The sequence below is a fragment of the Leucoraja erinacea genome, chromosome 8 (assembly GCF_028641065.1).
Source record: "Leucoraja erinacea ecotype New England chromosome 8, Leri_hhj_1, whole genome shotgun sequence".
NCBI classification, from domain to species: Eukaryota; Metazoa; Chordata; class Chondrichthyes; order Rajiformes; family Rajidae; genus Leucoraja; species Leucoraja erinaceus.
In genome coordinates, this window is record NC_073384.1 from 37,751,820 (window position 1) to 37,771,673 (window position 19,854).

At 44.9% G+C, this 19,854-nt stretch overlaps 1 protein-coding gene across 1 annotated transcript in view; it reads left to right on the plus strand.

Moving 5' to 3' along the window:
• The window catches only part of LOC129699571 (zinc finger protein 292-like), a 136,071-nt gene that overhangs the window by 72,569 nt on the left and 43,648 nt on the right, over nucleotides 1-19,854 (plus strand). Inside the window, exon 4 of the mRNA XM_055639495.1 lies at nucleotides 11,427-11,562. Within this exon, the coding sequence (XP_055495470.1) occupies nucleotides 11,427-11,562 (136 nt within the window). The remainder of the gene's footprint in view (nucleotides 1-11,426; nucleotides 11,563-19,854) is intronic.

Below are 19,854 nucleotides of genomic sequence, written 5' to 3' on the forward strand. Positions count from 1 at the left end.
ACTCCAGCAGCAGCGGCTCCGAGTCGCGCGTCTTCGAGAAGAGCTGCTGGCTGCCCATCTTCAGCAGGATCTCGGTGTCGGACTGAGGGGAGGGGGGTGGATTTGGAAGGCTGCCGGGGCCAACCCAGCGTGACAGGCAGAGCCGAGCTGGAGCCAGCTGCTGCAAGTCCGGGGCCGCCCCGCCAGCCCAGGACCACCCTGGACACCTCCGGACAGGGACGGGTTACTGAGGAGGGGACAGGATCGGCCCAACAGTAACTCAACGGCACCCGCCGTGATGGAGAACCGACCCTGACCTCGACTACGGACGAAACGCAAGCCTGCACACAATGCAGCACCACTATTGCCAAGACTGTTTGATATCTAGTGACCTATGACCTGAGCATGCGCAGTCGGAATACCGAACTTGCTTATTTGTGGAGAATCGTAACTTGTGCTACATCTTATTTTACTCAAACTGCTGGAATTTCTCATGAATTAATAATGATCTACATTAGATCATTTTAAATTCTTTGTATTTCCATTATTTTCAGTCCAACTTGTGAATGTTTGGGACTTTTGCCAGTTGTTTGAGGAACGCAACAGAACAAAACTAAAACCGAAGCCTGCCCCTGCCTGACATTCCCAGATGTTTCTAATAGAAATCATTGTATGTTGATCAAAGCATTGCCTTCCTTCCTCCATCCACACCCCACACTTGGCCAAGTTTGTAATCAAATATGTGTTATGTCGCAAGCATTTCCACTGCTCTTAGCCAGACTCATTGAATTGAAGGTGCAACTATTTCTATGTTTTACTTTCAGCATTTGCAAATACAGGTTTAAAAGTTTCATATGACTGACATTTTATAGATACAGCATTGAAACAGGCCCTTCAGCCTATTGAATCAACGCTGACCATCAATCACCTATTCACACTAGTTAAATGTTGTCCCACTTTCTCATCCACTCTCTACGCACTCGGGGCAATTTTACAGAGGCTAATGTACCTACAAACTTCTACGTCTGTGGGACATGGGAGGGAACTGGACACCCGGAGGAACTGGTCACAGGGATCAACATGCAAACTTCACACAAACAATATCAGGATTGTACCTGGGTCTCTGACGCTGTAAGGCAGCAGTTCTACCAGCTATGCCACTTTGCTGCCCTCTTAGCCGAGGTTTAAAGCAGGGGTCGGCAACTTTGTTCTGCATAGGGGCCAGGACGCATGTCTGTGAGCGGATGGCGAGCCACATCTATCACGTGTGCACATGGATCCTGCCCCCATCCCGCCCCGGATGGCAGGCATCAAATCACATGTTCACAGAAGGTAGGCAAAAATGCTGGAGAAACTCAGCGGGTGAGGCAACCTCATGCAATCCTTGTCTCACCCGCTGAGTTTCTCCAGCATTTTTGTCTACCTTCGATTTTTCCAGCATCTGCAGTTCTTTCTTAAACGTGTTCACAGAAGGTGCGCGGCCATGCCGGCGGCTTTGCGCAGGATGCGGTACAGCCAGAGCTCGGCCGCTGCTCGAGATGCTCAGCGGGCCAGATGATTACGGGAAAACAAATTCGCCTGCAGGCCGATTGATTTCGGGTTACGGGCCGCATTCGGCCCGAGGGCCGTAGGTTGCCAACCCCTGGTTTAAAGCTATTTATAATTGTGTTTTTATTCCAGCTTGTTGGTGAGTTTTTACCAGTCATTGCTTATTGATAGAAATTCTATGGAAAAATATTTGCAGTAAAATATACTCTCTTGGAATAAAGGAACACAGGTTTTATCACTACAATATTAATGGCTTTTTCCTTCAATTGCTTAGGATCTATGCTTTAGGTTTCGTTCAGTGAACCTCTCTGCCTATCTCTGTATCTGTAAGGTATTGCTTCATATCTATTTTCTGACCACAATTTTGGATGCATGCACAAATAATAGGTGTTAAAATGGCCCAGTGTACAATTTTGAATGTTCACCAGAACATGAAAGACTTTGGGTTGTGTTTTTACGTTGAATATGTTCTTAACAGCATCACTCAGCCATGCAGTGAGATTTTAGTTTCATTGTGTCTATCTTAATGTGCACCTCCAGTACAAATATTGTTGTTGTTTGTACAATGTTATTCACTGATCATCCTTTTAAGAATTCTTGTTGTACTTTAACATGGCTGCTCTGTCAGGATCTTTGAGTGTCTGAGGACCTAGCTGATTTTGAATTTTAAAAAAACCCATTTCTGTGAAGTTTAAACATTTTCGGTATACTTACCAATAAAATGTCAAACAATATAAATGTAAAAAATAGAGATATTGTGACCAAGTTTATTCCTTTTTTATTCAAATAGAATTTTAGAAACGTTTTCTTAATTTTTCTGAAATTAATGCTTCTTTTCAAGAGAATGGTGGTTGGGCTCCTCTTTGAGGGTGAGGGGTGAGGAAAGTTTATTTTGTAATATTTGGGGTGTGTGAAATTGAATTGAATAAATTTTATTAGCCAAGTATGTATACATACAAGGAATTTGCCTTGATGCTTTGCTCGCAAGGATAACAACACGATATACAGTAGACAATTAAAAATAAAACATTATAATTTAAACATGTGAAGAATAAAATGAAATACCAGAGCAAATGGAGGGTATAGACTTTTGGCTGTTGAGTAGAGCTACTGCTTGTGGAAAAAAAGTTTTTATGTCTGGTTGTTGCGGCATTGATAGTCCGGCGTTGCCTTCCAGAGGAAGTACTTCAAAGAGTTTGTGGCCAGGCTAAGAGGGGTCAGAGATGATCTTACCTGCTTGTTTCCTGGCTCTTGCAGTGTACAGTTTGTCAACGGGGGGATGTTTGCAGCCAACAACCTTCTCGGCTGATCGAACGAAGCGCTGCAGCCTCGAATGTCATGCTTGGTGGCTGAGGCAAACCAGACCATGATGAGAATGTGAGGACAGACTCTGTGATGGCTGTATAAAACTGGACCATCATTGCCTGTGCCAGATTGGGTTTTCTCAGCTGCCACAGGAAGTACATCCTCTGTTGGGCCTTTTTGACGGTGGAGTCGATGGCCTCCCATTTCAGGTCCCTGGAGATGATGGTTCCTAACCATCCATAAATGACTCCACAGATGTGACTGTGGTGTTGTTGATGGTGAGTAGGGGGAGCTCTCCTAAAGTCTACAATCAATTCCACTGTCTTCTTCTTCTGTCGTATGTGTTTTAGACCTGCAGCTCCGTTGAGGCATGCCAGGCTAACGTGTCATTGTCCAGGTCAATCAGACCTCGTTCACCATTCGGTGGCCGGTGTTTGGGGAAACTGGTGACTATGTGCTCCACTGTCTGTGTTGGGTCCCCACACTCGCAGGAGGCGCTGTCCATGAGGCCCTCCATAGCGTCCGGTGCGTGAATAGCCTAGATGGTTCCGCTGACTTCCACTGGTCTCTCCATCTCATCTTGACCCAGGCAGCCTTAGAATCGTCAGCCGGTGTTAGACAACAGACAATAGGTGCAGGAGTAGGCCATTCGGCCCTTCGAGCCAGCACCGCCATTCAATGTGATCATGGCTGATCATCCCCAATCATTACCCCATTCCTGCCTTCTCCCCATATCCCCTGACTCCGCTATCTTTAAGAGCCCTATTTAGCTCTCGCTTGAAAGCATCCAGAGAACCTGCCTCCACCGCCCTCTGAGGCAGAGAATTCCACATTCTCACAACTCTCTGTGAGAAAAAGTGTTTCCTCGTCTCCGTTCTAAATGGCTTACCGCTTATTCTTAAACTGTGGCCCCTGGTTCTGGACTCCCCCAACATCAGGAACATGTTTCCTGCCTCTAGCCTGTCCAAACCCTTAGCAATCTTATATGTTTCAATAAGATCCCCTCTCATCCTTGTAAACTCCAGAGAGTACAGCCCAGCCGCTCCATTCTCTCAGCATATGACAGTGCCGCCATCCCAGGACTTGACCTTGTAATGGCCCTGTCTCACGGTGCAAGTCCACCCACGAGTGATCCCAAGTTTAAAACAAATCAAACTCGTGGTAATCACGTAGAATTAACGTAGCGGGAACGTCGGAACTTGTAAAGCCAACGGCAGGTACTCGAGTTGTACAGAGCAGTTCTTGGGCTTGCGTGGCAAAGGGGTGCCGTGACTTGAGGCGCACTCGTCGTGGAGGTGGGATTCACTGGTCTGTGCCTTTCGAGAGAGGGCCAGCATGGCTGCTTCTCGTCTGATGTTGGCTGAGGCGATGCCAGCGAGGACGGCAGTTGGTTTACTGGGGTGGCTCGTAGGCATCCGGAGACAGTCCGCAGGGCGCTGTTGAGTGCAGCATCCAGCTTCTTGGCATGAGGGCTACGGCGCAGTACTCAGCGGCTGAGAACACCAGGGCCACTGTGGACATGCGCAGTGTCTTCACCGTGGCTCCCCATGTGGTGCCGGCTAGGTGGTGTATCAGTGCGGCTTGTCTTTGATTTGGCACCTTCCAGGTGTTGTTTGAATGACAACGTTCTGTCGAGCTTCACGCCGAGGTACGTGGGGACAGGCTGGGACCGTAACCGGGCATTATCCACCATGACGTTCATCTCGCGGGTCGCTTCCTGTTGTTGAGGCGGAACATTGAAGATGTTGCCTTACCCATGCTGAGCTTAAGGCGCCAGTTCCTCAGGTATGAAGACATGAAGATGTTCATGTCTTCAGAGAGGCCCCCTTCTGCTGCTTCCCAGGATGGCTTACTGAGTAGGATGGCCAAGTCATCAGCATAGCCATACTTCTTTGACTGGGTTGCGGGCAGATCATGGATGTAGATGTTGAACAGCACTGAGCCCTGTGGGACGCCTTTCTTAAGATTCCTCACCCTGCTGCATTGCCCGTTGTTGGTGTGTAGCCTGAAACTGCGGTTGCTCAGCATCTCCATGATGAAGCTCACCACGTGCTTGTCTGGGATGGTTTCCAGAAGCTTCATGTGTAGTCCACGCAGCCAGACATTATCATATGCAGCTGTGAGGTCCAAGAAGACAGTGCCTGCCTTCTCCCCTGCCTGGAAGCTGTCCTCTATGTCTTGGTCCGCCGTTGACCTACCGCTTCGGAAGCCAGCCTGTTCTTTAGGCAGCTGGGGGTCGATCACTGGATTGAGACGTGTGTGGAGGAGACGTTCCAGGAGCTTGTATGGAACACACAGCAGTGAGATGGGTCGGTATCCTTTGGGGTCATCGCTAGGCTTGTTTGGCTTCGGCAGAGCGATCACCTTGGCACGGCACCAGATCTTTGGCTGCTTCAGGCAGCGGAAACGCGTGGAGAGGAAGGAGCACAGCCAGTCAGTTGCCTTCTTGCCTTGGTGTTTTATGTATTCTGGGTGGATGCCGTCAGTGCCTGGTGCCTTATGGGTATTCAGCCGTCGGATGGCCTGCTCGATTTCTTGTGTTGTGAAATCATGGGATAGGTTGGAGTCGCAGCTCGGGGCCCTGTGTAGCTCATGGACTCTCACCGATGTTATTCTGGTGAAGTCCTTGTCTGCGTTGGGGAAGCAGCCATTGCTCAGCAATAGCGATGCGATGGAATTTGCAGTGATGGGGCACTATGCTGGGGTTGTCGACCTGCCCATCAGCTTATTCATGGCCTGCCACGCCTGGCGGCTGGAGTGTGTGAAATCAATTGATTCCACTGTCTCTGTCCATCTTTGCCTGCGTTTCGCATTTAGTTGCAGATTACGTAGTTCGCTGCTTTGACCCAGTCTTTGCTGGTTTGTGATTCTGTGTGGGCGCGAAGTAGGTCTTCACATTCGTCATCCCAGCAAGGAACATAGGCTTTACGTACACCGCGGGCGGGGGATGCGGCCAGCAGCATCTTGCAGTATGAGTCGTAGGCGTTGTTCAGGTTGGTGGGGCGTGGGTGTGGGAGGCCAACGGCTGCCTTATTCACTTGTTGTGTGAAGCCGACCCAGTTTGCTTTCCGGAAGTTCCACCTCTTGACGTCTTTCCCTTCCACGGGCTGGACCAGAGATGGAATGGTTATGAGCGATGGTCGATGGTGTGACCGGGGAAACCTGTCCAGGATGCATCTTACTGGGAGCGGTTCGTTGTTGCGACATTTTGCGAAGGCCAGGTCCGGGTTGGTGGTGCTGTTCCAGCGTGCAGAGTAGAAAGTGCGAGGCTCCTTTGGGTCGTATAGGAGTGTTGCATCGGCGGTCGAGGCCCATTCTGCCAGGATGTCGCCGTCAGTGTTGGAGCTGCTGTATGCCCAGTGTGTATGATGGCTGTTGAAGTCACCAGCATACACGGCAGGGGCTGGGACATCTGGCAGAGATGTTGGGACCAACCTGCTCGGAGGTGGCTTGTAAATGTTGACGATGGTAGTGTCTTGCACTTTGTTTGTGATCCATTCTACCTCTGCATCCTCTGCGAACTGTTCTATGGCTGACCAGGCCATGTCGTTACGAGCGAACGTAGCTATGCCATGATGTTTGTCGGCGGTGTGACCGGCCAGGGTATACCCAGGAAGTTTCAAGAAGTTCTTGTTTTCGGTGTGAGTCTCCTGCAGTAGAACTATGGTCGCCTTGTTTTGATGGCAATCTGTTCGATGACGTTGAGCTTGGCGGTGGTAAGGCCTTCAACATTGAGCTGCAGTCGCGCTAAACTTCAACAGTTGGTGGCATTTAACGGTGCCGCCTGGCCTGGGGAGGCATGGCTTTTAGCGGTCTGCAGACTTGGTAAAGACATTGGTTTTGTTTTATGGGCTTACGAGCCTGTAAGCTACTCGTGAAGGAGGCCGCGTAGAGGCTGTCTTAAGAGCATTGAGCTCCAGGTTGTTGCGATAGCACCAGGACGCCAGCTGTGTCACTTCCAGTCTGTAGGCAGATCCCCCCCTCCCATCCTGGATCAGTCCAATCAGGGTTGTGTCATCTGCAAACTTATGAAGCTTGACAGAGGAGTCTGTGGAGGTGCAGTCGTTAGTGTAGAGAGAGTAAAGGAGAGGGGAGAGTACGCTGCCTTGCGGTGCTTCTATGCTGAGGGTCAGGGGTCCGAGATGTACTTTCCCAGCCTCACATTCTGCTTCCTGTCAGTCAGGCAGTTGGTGATCCATTGACAGAGGGGTTCAGGCAACTGGGAGAGTTTTGAGTGTATTAGCTCTGGCCCAATGGTGTTGAATGCAGAGCTAAAATCCACAAACAAAATCCTTGCATAGGTCCCCTGGCGGTCTAGGTGCTGGAGGATGAAGTGCAGGCCTAGCTTGACTGCGTCATCCACTGATCTATTGGCCCGGTATGCAAACTGCAGAGGGTCCAACGGGGGTTTATGATATTTTTCGGGTGGGCCAACGCGTCTTTCAACGGTTTTCACGATTAGAGGCCAGTGAGATAGGCCTGTAGTCATTAAGATCAGTAATCCTTGGCTTTTTTGGTACAGGGACAATAGTGGAAATTTTGAAGCAGGCAGGGACAGTGCAGGTTTGTAGGGACTGATTGAAAATGTCTGTGTAGACTGGTGCCAGTAGTTCGGCACAGAGCTTGAGGGTAGAGGGGGAAACATTGTCTGGTCCTGGAGATTTCTGGCTTTTCTGTCGGAATATGTTAGGTTAAAACCAGACGAATAGTTGCACAATTAATTTGTCCTGGGACAAGGAGGCCTGGACTAATGCCTGAAAATTAAATTCAATTTCCATTCTGGAAGGAGTGGTGGTGGAGGCAGATGCAATAGGGCCATTAAAGAGGTTTTTAAATCGGCATATGGATATGGATTTGGATCACATGGACGCAGAGGAGATTAGTTTATCCAGGCATCATGTTAGGTATGGACATTGTGAACTGAAGTGTCTGTTCCTGTGCTTTTCTGTTCTATGTTTGAAAGTGAATTTAAATTATTAAGAAATATCACTGAGATTAGTAATGCTAACAGTGAGACTTTTCAATTGTTGCCAAAATTGACTGTTCATTACCTTTAGGTAAGGAAATTGGCATGCATTATCCATTCATAGCAATTTAGAATCAACTGCAGAGTGATGGATCTTGAGTCACCTCGAGCCCAAAACTTCATTCATATTTTGGAATTTAGACATTTCTGTCCTTACCAGCTCAAATTCCTGATTAATGTAACGCGCATGTTTTAAATTATAATCCAATGTAGAAAACGGTACTAAGTTGGAATATCTTCTATTTAAAGAATGTATTCTTGAATAGATTCTGGTTCCTTAAAGGGCTGTAATCCCCTTAAATGCACAGATGTTGCTTTTCGAATGACGGTTGTTAAGTGGCTTGTTGGACAATTCAAGTCACATCAAACTTCCATGAGGAAAAATAACAATGAATTTGGTCAGAAATTCTATATTAACTTGGGTTCCATGCTTGACAACGCATCTCCGAGATGTACTCTTCGCCAGTAAATCTGACGTAACTCAATATCAAGAACTGTTCAACCGACGAGCAAGAGTGTGAGGCAGTCATAATCGCAGCAAATGCCAAGGTTTATTCTATCGCCCTCCTGTAATTTCATTTTGGTCCCTTGGAAGGTTAAATGCAACAGTGATGTCAGCAGAGTGGTAAATGGTTAAGAGAAAATGACCCTGGAAGTCCTCAACTTCGGCCTCAGGCTTATGAGGTCTTGAGATATTGTTAAAAATGGGCATTAAGCCGTCCAATCGACTGCCTTCTCCCTGTACTCCCCTGAGGTGAGCAACATTTTGAAATAAAGGGATCATTTTGGTAAAGTCTTGGCTAATGGCCTGGAACAGAGGCTGTAGTTACAAGAAGAAATTGGATACGTTGGGTGTATTCGCTCTGCAACCTAGGAGACCGAAGAATAACCTTAAAGGGATTTATTAAATTATGCGAGACATAGATGGGATTGATATCCAGTTCTTTTCCTAGGTCATTGAAATCTAAAACTAGAGGGCACAGGTTTAAGATGAGAGGGAAGAAATTTAAAAGATATCTTGAGGTAAAACATATTTGCAACGAGCTGCCAGAGGAGTTGGTGGAATCAGATGCAATTACCATATTTAAAATACATTTAGACAAGTACTGGAATAGGAATAGCATGGAGAGATATGGACTAAATGTAGGCAAATTGGATTAATATGGATAGGCATCATTGTTGGCATTTAAGACATGGGCCAAAAGGAACGTGTACTGAATGATTCTGCACTGTATGAGTCAATGAGAGCATGCAAATAGATATGCCGAGGGAACCCAGTATATCTGAAGTATATAAAATGTATAAATTGCAAAGCAGGAAAAGATATGGAACTGACAGCACTAAACTGGAGATCGTTTTTTGAAGGCTAATATTTTGACAGATTAAATGCGATAAGGTCAGTGAATCAGTAGTACGGAAGAACCCACTCAACACATGGAAGCTGGAATCTTTTTCAAGGCATGCTAATGGAACTCAGCCTGCATGCTGCGCTTAACTTCTCTAGACAAAGCAAGTGTGGCCAGAGTTTTGCTATTTGTCAGGGAAGTGCTGAATCCATTCCATGATTGAGCTTTTTGATGCTGCATAAACTCTTCAAGATGTACAGTGCCCTCCATAATGTTGGGGACAATGACCCATCATTTATTTATTTGCCTATGTACTCCACAATTTGAGATGTGTAATAGAAAAAATTGCAAGTGGTTAAAGTGCACATTGTCACATTTTAATAAAGGCCATTTTTACACATTTTGATTTCACCATGTAGAAATTACAACTGTGTTTATACATAGACCCCCATTTCAGGGTACCATAATGTTTGGGACACAGCAATGTCATGTGAATGAAAGTAGTCGTGTTTAGTATTTTGTTGCATATCCTTTGCATACAATGACTGTTTGATGTCTGCGATTCATAGACATCACCAGTTGCTGGGTATCTACTCTAGCAATGCTCTGCCAGGGCTGTATTGCAGCCATCTTTAGCTCATGCTTGTTTTGGGGGCTAGTCCCCTTCAGTTTTCTCTTCAGCATACAGAAGGCATGGTCAATTGGGTTCAGATCGGGTGATTGACTTGGCTACTCAAGAATAGAACATTTTTTTAGCTTTAAAATACTCCTTTGTTGCTTTAACAGCATGTTTGGGTCCATTATCTTGCTGTAGTATGAACTGCCGGCCAATGAGTTTTGAGGCTTTTGTTTGAACATGAGCAGAAAGGTTGTGTCGATACACTTCAGAATTCATTAAGCTACTACCGTCAGCATTTCTATCATCAATGAATATGTGAGCCAGTACCTTCAGCAGCCATAACACCCCCACCATCGTGTTTCACAGATGAGGTGGTATGCTTTGGATCTTGGGCAGTTCCTTCTCTCCTCCATACTTTGCTCTTGCCATCACTCTGATATGTTATTCGTCTCATCTGTCCACAAGACCTTTTTCCAGAACTGTGGTTGCTCTTTTAAGTACTTCTTGGCAAACTGTAACCCGGCAATCCTATTTTTGCGGCTAACCAGTGGTTTACGTCTTGCAGTGTAGCCTCTGTATTTCTGTTCATTAAGTCTTCTGCGGACAGTGGTCATTGACAAATCCACACCTGACTCCTGAAGAGTGTTTCTGATCTGTCGGACAGGTGTTTGGGGATTTTTCTTTATTATAGAGAGAATTCTTCTGTAATCAAAATAAGGTCTTCCTTGGCCTGCCAGTCCCTTTGCGATTAGTCAGCTCATCAGTGCTCTCTTTCTTCTTAGTGATGTTCCAAACAGTTGATTTTGGTAAGCCTAAGGTTTGGCTGATGTCCCTAACAACTTTATTCTTGTTTCTCAGTCTCATAATGGCTTCTTTGACTTTCATTGGCACAACTTTGGTCCTCATGTTGATAAACAGCAATTAAAGTTTCCAAAGGTAATGAGGAAAGACTGAGTGCTGAGAGCTCCCTTATACCTGCATTAAGGAGGTAATTAAACCCACTGAGCAATTACAAACACCTGTGAAGCCATGTGTCCCCCAAACATTATGGTGCCCTTAAATGGGGGGGACTATGTATAAACACTGCTGTAATTTCTACATGGTGAAACCAAAATGTATAAAAATGGTCTTTATTAAAATCTGACAATCTGCACTTTAACCACATGTGATTTTTTTCTATTACAAATCCCAAATTGCGGAGTACATAGGCAAATAAATATATTATGGGATCTTTGTCCCAAACATTATGGAGGGCACTGTAGATACAAGGAACTGCAGATTCTGGTTTACATATAATGGACACAGGCAGCATCTCTGGGGAACATGGATTGGTGACGTTTCTGGCCGTGAGCATTCTTCCTGTGTGTGTGTGTCTAAATATATATTAAGTCTATGTTGAGTTAAATTTTTTGTGATATTTTGCATCACTCAATTAACCTTAATTTTTCTTTAAGTGATTGGCACATTTATTTCATAGATCATTCTTGGGAAAACATTTGAATGCTGAAACAATTTTTTAGCGTTTTGTATTTCCCCTTTCATCTGAAAAGTCTCAACAGTCTTCTTGTGGAATTAAGTTAAGTATTGTGACTTATTTTTACAGGCAGCTCATAAAGTACTATCAGAATATGGGAACCCTGAACTTCAAATGCTGGCTGTACTTGCCCAGGAGGGTGGCGTTTGGAAGAACTCTGTACTTGACAACATTTTCTCCCAAGAGCCATTGCAACAGGATAAAGGTAGGACACGAGAAAAACCTTACAAGAAGTATTTCAGTCCTGAGAAGATTTGGGAAGTTTTCTTCGATGTAGGAGTCAAAGAGCACAGAAACAGACCCTTTTGGCCCACCATGTCCACACCGACTATCAAGTTTTTGTCTATACTAATCTAATTTACCAGCACTTGGGTCATAGTGTCTCAATTTCCAGAGGCCTGTTGTGAGAATGTATGTTCCACTGTCATCCAATGTGTTTCAGAATCCTTCCACCCTCTTAATGAAAGAGTTCTTCCTCAGATCCTTTCCAAAGCCTATGCCCTCTAGTTTTGGAAACTTCCTCCAATCTACCCTATGTAACACTCTCATAAATTTTTAAACCTCTATCAAGCTATTCAGGCTCCTCAAAGAAACACAAACCCAATCTATTTTGTCCCTCTTCATAACTGAAATGTTTCATCCCAGGCAATGTCCTGGTAAATCTCTCCTGCACTCTCCAGTGTAAACATGCCTTCCTATTAGAGTGATGAGTTGAATTACATTAGTACTCCACCTGTGGCCTGACTAATGTTTTACAAAGTTAGTCCATAACCTCCCTGCTCTAGTATTCTGTATTCCAGCTAATGAAGGCAAATATCCCATCTTACAGGCTCTCCATCTTGCCCATCTTAGCGACGTCACGGGTAAATACGGTGGTGTAGAGGAGAGTGACGATGGTTATCAGAAATGACGGCAGGATCTTGATCATTAGACAAGTAGGGCTGAGGGATGGTAAATAGAGTTTAATGCTGATAAGTGTGAGGTGTTGCATTTGGGGAAGTCAAACCAAGGCAGGACCTTCATAGTAAATGGGAGGGCTGTGGGGAGTGTTGTGGAGCAGAGGAATCTTGGAGTGCAGGTATATTATTTTGAAAGTGGTATCACAGGTGGAAGATTGCAACCTTCACGTGGTCCACCCTGTTTCGACAAATGCAATCAACCTGGCGTGCACAATCAAATAGAACAAGTTGTCTTACAACTTTAGGCTGTGCACGCTATACGCAAGAAGAAGAAGAAGTAGGTAGATATGGTGGTCAAGAAGGCTTTTGGTGCGTTGACCTTCATGAATCAAGGTATTTAGTATAGAAGTTGGGACATTATGTTACAAGATGATGGTGAGGCCAGATTTGGGTTGATGTGATCAGTTTTGGACACCCTGCTATAGGAAGAATGTCATTAAGTTGAAACAAGTGCAGAGAAGATTTAGGAGGATGTTGCCAGGACTTGAGGGGGTCAGCTATAGGGAGAGGTTGGGCAGGCTGGAACTTTATTCCTTGGAGCACAAGAGGCTGAGGGTTGAACTTAGAGAGATGTGTAACATTATGAGGGTGAATGCATAGAATAATTTACCCAGGGTCAAAAGATTGACCCCCCCCCCTGATCAAAAACCAGAGGACATAGATTTAAGATGGGAGGGGCAAGATTTAATAGAAGCTGAGGGGTGAATTTTTCACTCAGTGGGTGACGGGTATTTGGAACGAGCTGCCAGAGGAGGTAGTTGAGACATACTATAACAGAATTTAAATGATACTTGGACTGGTATATGGATAAGAAAGGCTTTGGGATATGGGTCAAATAATTTAAATTGGCATTGGATATTTCCAAGCATGGATCTGGAACCTGAATAAAGTTCCACAGGTGCAATTTTATTGCAGCCTTTCCCGAAATGTCCATTTACCAGTTTAGTTGTTTTTCACATATAAGTGCGGTAGTATGACTTTCCTGTTGCCAATTAGTGGCAAATTAAAAGGACTTTTGTAACCAGAAACCTTTGAGGCATAGAAGCTGAAAGTGCACAAATAGTTGACAATGTTGGGTTGTTTAGGATTGCTAATGTAATGCAGTTTATTGGACTTCCATTGCCAATAATTTTTTTATTGAAAATAGCAAAAAAAATGTACAGGCATCAATGGTGATAATCTGAGAAGTAACCTGCCGTCAGTCCAGTGTGTTTAAGATTCACATTTTAATCTGCAGCAAACCCACCATCCCTTGAAACAGTCTCATGAAACTCAGCCTGAAGAAGGGTTTCGGCCCGAAACGTCGCCTTTTTCCTTCCCTCCATAGATGCTGCTGCACCCGCTGAGTTTCTCCAGCATTTTTGTGTACCTCATGAAACTTTGCTGTATCCCTTTTGGCAATTATACTCTTTTTTTTGGGTTAGGAAACCAAAAGTCACAGTTTCACACAACATGAAAACAGGTATTTGGCCCACAGTATCAAGATCAAGTCATCACATACCGATTATCCAGTGCTTGGCTCCGGTCTTCTCTGTTGTAGGGCTCTTCAAGTGCCCATTCAATGTCGTGAGAGTCTAGGGAAGTGAGTCATCTTTGAGTTTAGCTGGAAATGTTTGATACCTCTTTTGGTGCTGTTCCTGACATTTGTTTCTCATTTCTGCCTGCCCTACTAATCTGATGGTTTAGAAGAGTGAAGACTATTTTGAACTTTGAGTTATAAATTAAGATGGAATACAGTTGTGCCCCAATAAGCCCCACAACTTTATAAATGCCGTTCTAATGAACAGGATAAGTTTTAATGATAGTCTGGTGGTTTCATGTGCACTATTATGCTAGCATTTAAGTCCAATATATTTATATTAATTTAAATACCTCAATTCCTAAGAGAGGGATTCAAACTCTTATCTCTGATCCTTGGAACATCTATGTTTTATCCGCTTTGCTATTGTTCAGTTTTATGCAAGTTCTTTGCAAACCACAGTTATTGCACAATGCTCAATCCATGTAAGAAATTATGCCATATTCTACCAGACTATGGTAGACAAGTAATGGCACTTTTTAAAGTGTAGAATTTTCCATTGCACAGTGCAGTGCTTTTACACAGTGATACAGCACATACATGGGCACATGCGCCCACTGTGTCCATGTGGCTATCAGGTACCCATCTGTCCTAATCCTGTTTACCAACACTTGGTCTGCAGCCTCCTTTGCTTGTGGTGATTCATCCAGACATAGTTTAAATGTCACGTGAGCTCTGACAGTAAATAACTCCATTATAATCTGCAGCAACTCAGCTGGACAGGCAGCATCCTAGGAAAAAAGGAATGGGTGACGTTTCGGGTCGAGACCCGTCTCCAGAGATGTTGCCTGACCCGCCGAGCCACCGCAGCACCCCGTGGGCATCCCCGTCGATGACTGGCGCTCGGCTCCCACCGGCACCGAGGGGGCAAACCCACAGCGACTGGTCAAGGAGAGAGGCGCAGCCAACTGTCCCTGGCCCGCTGTGGAACGGCCCCCCTGGGAGCCGGAACAGAGTGGAGCTGGAGCCAGCGTCTCCCGCATCGCGCCGGCTTCAAGCCTGGGCTGACGCCTCCGGCCGTCCCCGGACAGGGACGGGACACCCGGGAGGGGACTGGGAATGTCCCAGCACCAACTAAACAGCGCCCGCAGCACCAGAGACCTGGGCCCGACCTCGACCACGGACCCCGACCCCACGCAGCAGCACGATCTCCGAAGCATAAAGCAATAAAAACGACAAAATCATCGTAGCTTTGTGCAAAGGAACAAACATACAACTCATTCAAAGTTTGAAAGCAGTATTTTCTTACCTAGAAGAATCAAAGCTGGAAAATAGAGATGAAATGAAGGTCTGTATGCTCTGCTATCAACAATGTTTATGGCGAGTGACCTATGACCTGGGCATGCGCAGTCGGAATACCGAACTCGCTTATTTCATTTACTTCTATCCAGTGTCCCTCTCAGTATCCTTGCTGCTCCTGCCTATCCAATCTCAGTTCACAAGATGCTTCATCCCAAGCAACATCCTGGTAAAGCTCGTTTGCACTTTAATGCAATCTCATCCTTCCTACATTAAGGCAACCAGAACTACTGACAATATTCCAAAGTGTGGCCTATTGAAAATGTTATAGTTGTACCATGATTTCCATACTCTTATAGCCTGTGCCCCAGGTAGTGAAGGCTGAAATCCTGATGCTGCCTTCACCAAATTCTCTGCTTGTGCTGCCATTTTTAGGAATTTATGGACATGTAAACCAAGGCACCTTTGTTCCTCAATTCTCCATTGGGCCCTACCGTTCATGGTATTTGCTTAATAGCCTTAATATACTGCCCTTAGTAGATCTCGCAAAATGTATCAAGTACTGATCAACATTAAATTCCATCTGCCATTACTCCGCCCAGCTGTTCAGGATCCATTTTCCTCGGTATCAACAACACTACCAATTTATGTTCTCTGCAGACTTATTAATCATGCCTCTTACCTTAATTTTCAACGTTAAGTAACCCTCCATCATCACCCTCTGTCTATTATTTCCAAGGTAACTTTGGATCCAATTTACATTCGATTCTATGGGCTCTCTCCTTTTGGATCAGTCTTCATTGTAAGACCTTCTCAAAGGCTTTACTGAAGTCTATGGAGAGTACATCAACTGCAATCTGCTCCAATATATTTTGCTACTTTTTCAAAAAAGCAATCAAATTAGTCAGGCAGGATTACCGTACATCAAAGCCACGCTGACTATCCTTGAGCAGCACCTGCCTTTCCAAATGTTGATTAATCCCGTCCCTTGGATTTTTTTCTGTAACTGATGTTAGATTTACTGTCCTGTAATTACCTGGCTCTGCCTGGTGGTCACCCAACAATTTCCTGCCCATGCAACGAATAACTGATAACTGTGGGGTGGCCGGCTGGCTAAACTGCAGTCCACAATGTCTTCAGCATCGTAGATATTTTATGTTAAATCCACCTGCAACTCCAGTCAGAAGTTGCAGCTAGACACACTTGGTCAACGGGGATACTGGAATTCTCCCAAATATCCCACGCAGAGCAGGAAGAACAAACCAGAGGGCTGAGTTTTGCTGCCGTGGTTGACACTTAATTACCTTAGTATTCTAAATTAAAAGAAGTAACTAATTTAAGAGTCAAGAATATATTATAGTCATATGTACTAACCTCAGAACAACTAAATTCTTGCAGCAACTTGTAACACAATACCCATAGATAATATATTATAAACAAAATATTCAATACATAAATAACCCCACTGCTTGTGTAAAAAAAACTTGAAGTCTTTCAAGTGCAGCACAATAAATACCCATCTGTTGCTGTTCACCAATGCCTGCATCCCCACCAAAGGCTACACTCTGGAGGTACAATAACAAAGTTTCGGAGATCCGTTAAGCAAAATTTGTTTTGATTTTATAGCTTCATTTAGAAAAGAAAAATATCGGAAGTTGCAACTTGATCAGAGAATTCGATCAAAGACACTTTTGTAACACAGCCCATCTCCGTGGCATTTAGGTGCACTTGTCATGACCAGCCTAGACTTGTCTATTCAAATGCTGACAATTTAACTCTGACAAGTGTGAGGTGTTGCATTTTGGAAAGTTAAAGCAGGGCAGGACTTGCACAATAATATAGTAGGGCCTGGAGAGTTTTGTAGAATAGGGTACAATAGACTTAGGAGTACAAGTATATCGTTCTATGAAAGCGGTGTCCCAGGTAGGGCAGCACAGTGACGTAGTGATAGTTGCTGCCTTACAGCGCCAGAGACCCGGGTTCGATCTAGATTATGGGTGCTGTCTGTATGGAGTTTGTATGTTCTCCCTGTGACCGCATGGGTTTTCTCCGGTTGCTCCGATTTCCTCCCACACTCCAAAGACGTGCAGGTTTGTAGATTAATTGGCTTTGGTAAAATTGTAAATTGTCCTTGGTGCGTAGGCTTGTGGTAGTGTGCAGGGATCATTGGTCGGCATAGTCTCGGTGGGACGAAGGACCTGTTTCTGCGCTGTATATCTCTAAAGTCTCTAAAGGTAGGCAGGGTGGTGAAGAAGATGTTTGGCTCGCTTGTCTTCATAGTTCAAGGCATTGAGAACAAGAGTTGAGACAGTATGTTATAATGCTGCAAGTTGTTGATGAGACCTCACTTAAGCGATTTTTTTTACGCGACTGCCGGCGATTATCATAGTCGTAGCAGGTCACCGAAAAACCGGCGACTGGACCCCTCTACGACAATGTCTACAACAATGCCTATGACAATGTCTATGACAAGCTACAACAACCTACCACCTAGTCGACGTCAAGCTACCGACAACCGGTGGTCCTTTAGGACGTCCATCTACGACCACAACTACGACAACCTACGACTACACAGGCGACAACCGAAGTCAACTTATGTCATTGTCGACAACCTATGACAGCACCTACGTCAGGAGAAGTCAAGCTATGCTTATTGGCGTCAACCCACCGTCGCCGACTGTCGGCAAAAGTTTTTGCACATGTTGAAAATGCAGCGGCGACCAGAAAGACACTACGACTCTTTGGGCGACTGAGGAGACTATTCACGACCATACAGGTGACACCCCGGTGATCATGTGGCGACAGCCTAGTCGCCTGTAGCTGCCTAAAAAATAGCCTAAATGGGATAGGCCCTTTAGAGTACTCTGCAGTTCTGGTTGCCAACTACTGGATGATTCCATTCAGTTGGAAAGGGTGTAGTGAAGATTTGCTAAGGTGTTACTGGGACTGGAGGGCTTGATAAATGCTGGATAGCCTGTGGCTGTTTTACTTGAAATGCAGAAATCTGAAGAGTTATCCTATAGAGCTTTATAAAATATGTGGCATTGCAAGGTGAATGGTCACTGTATTTTTCCCAGGGCAGGATAGTCTTAAACTTGAGTGCATCTGTTTAACGTGAGAGGAGAAAGATCTAAAAGGTACCTGAAAGGAAGGCTTTTCACACAGAGAATGGTGGGCATGTGGAATGAGCTGCCAAAAGAAGCAGTTACAATTGCAACGTTGAAGAGGCATTTGGACAGGTACACGGATATGAACAATTTAGAGGGATATGGATCAAACACTGGCAAATGGTGTTTGAAAAGTGTAGGTTACACAAAAAAGCTGGAGAAACTCAGCGGGTGCAGCAGCATCTATGGAGCGAAGGAAATAGGCAACGTTTCGGGCCGAAACCCTTCTTCAGACTGAAAAGTGTAGTTGAACATCTTGGTTGGCATGGATGTGTTGGGCCAAAGGGTCTATTTTTGTGTTGTATGACTCGATGACATACCAAGTGTAAAATATGTAATAACAAATTTGGGGCTAACAGTAACCGATCTGAACCCAATTGAGCATGCCTTTTATATGCTGAAGAGAAAACTGAAGGGGACTACCCCCCAAAACAAGCATAAGCTAAAGATGGCTGTATTACAGGCCTGGCAGAGCATCACCAGAGAAGACACCCAGCAACTGGTGATGCCCATGAATCGCAGACTTCAAGCAGTCGTTGCATGCAAAGGATATGCAACAAAATACTAAACATGACTACTTTCATTTACATGACATTGCTGTGTCCCAAACATGATGGTGCCTTGAAATGGGGGTACTATGTATAAACACTGCTGTAATTTCTACAAAGTGATACCAAAATGTATAAAAACGGCCTTTATTAATATCTAACAATGTGCAGTTTAATTAGTTTTGATTAGTTTTATGATTAGTTGATTAGTATGATTAGTTGTTGTTGATTAATGGATTAGTTTTAATAAGAAATTTGAGGAGGAGAAGGTAAAATGGAAGTGGAGGTGATGCAGTTGAACAAAGGGGACTATGAAGGCATGAGAGAGGAGCTGGCCAAGGTAGACTGGAAAGGGATCCTAGCAGGAATGACGGTAGAACAGCAATGGCAGGAATTTCTGGGCATAATCTGGAAGGCGCAGGATCATTTCATTCCAAAAAGGAAGAGAGATTCTAAGGGGAGTAAGATGGCTGACAAGAGAAGTTAGGGATAGAATAAAACTAAAAGAAAAGACGTATAACACAGCAATGAGTAGCCGGAAGCCAGAGGATTGGGAAACTTTCATAGGACAACAGAAGGAAACAAAACGGGCAATACGGGCTGAAAAGGTGAAGTATGAGGGGAAGCTGGGCAGGATTATAAAAAAGGACAGTAAAAGCTTCTTTAGATATGTTAAGGGGAAAAGAATAGCAAAGTCAAATGTGTGTCCCTTAAAGGCAGACATGGGTGAAATCATTATGGGTAACAAGGAAATGGCAGAGGGGTTGAACAGGTACTTTGGATCTGTCTTCACTAAGGAAGACACAAACAATCTCCCAGATGTACTGGAGGACAGAGGATCTAATGGGTTAGAGGAACTGAAAGAAACTTTCATTAGGCGAAAAATAGTATTGGGTAGGCTAATGGGACTGAAGGATGATAAATCCCCTGGGCCTGATAGTCTGCATCCCAGGGTCCTCAGGGAGGTGGCTCTAAAAATAGTGGACGCATTGGTGATCATTTTCC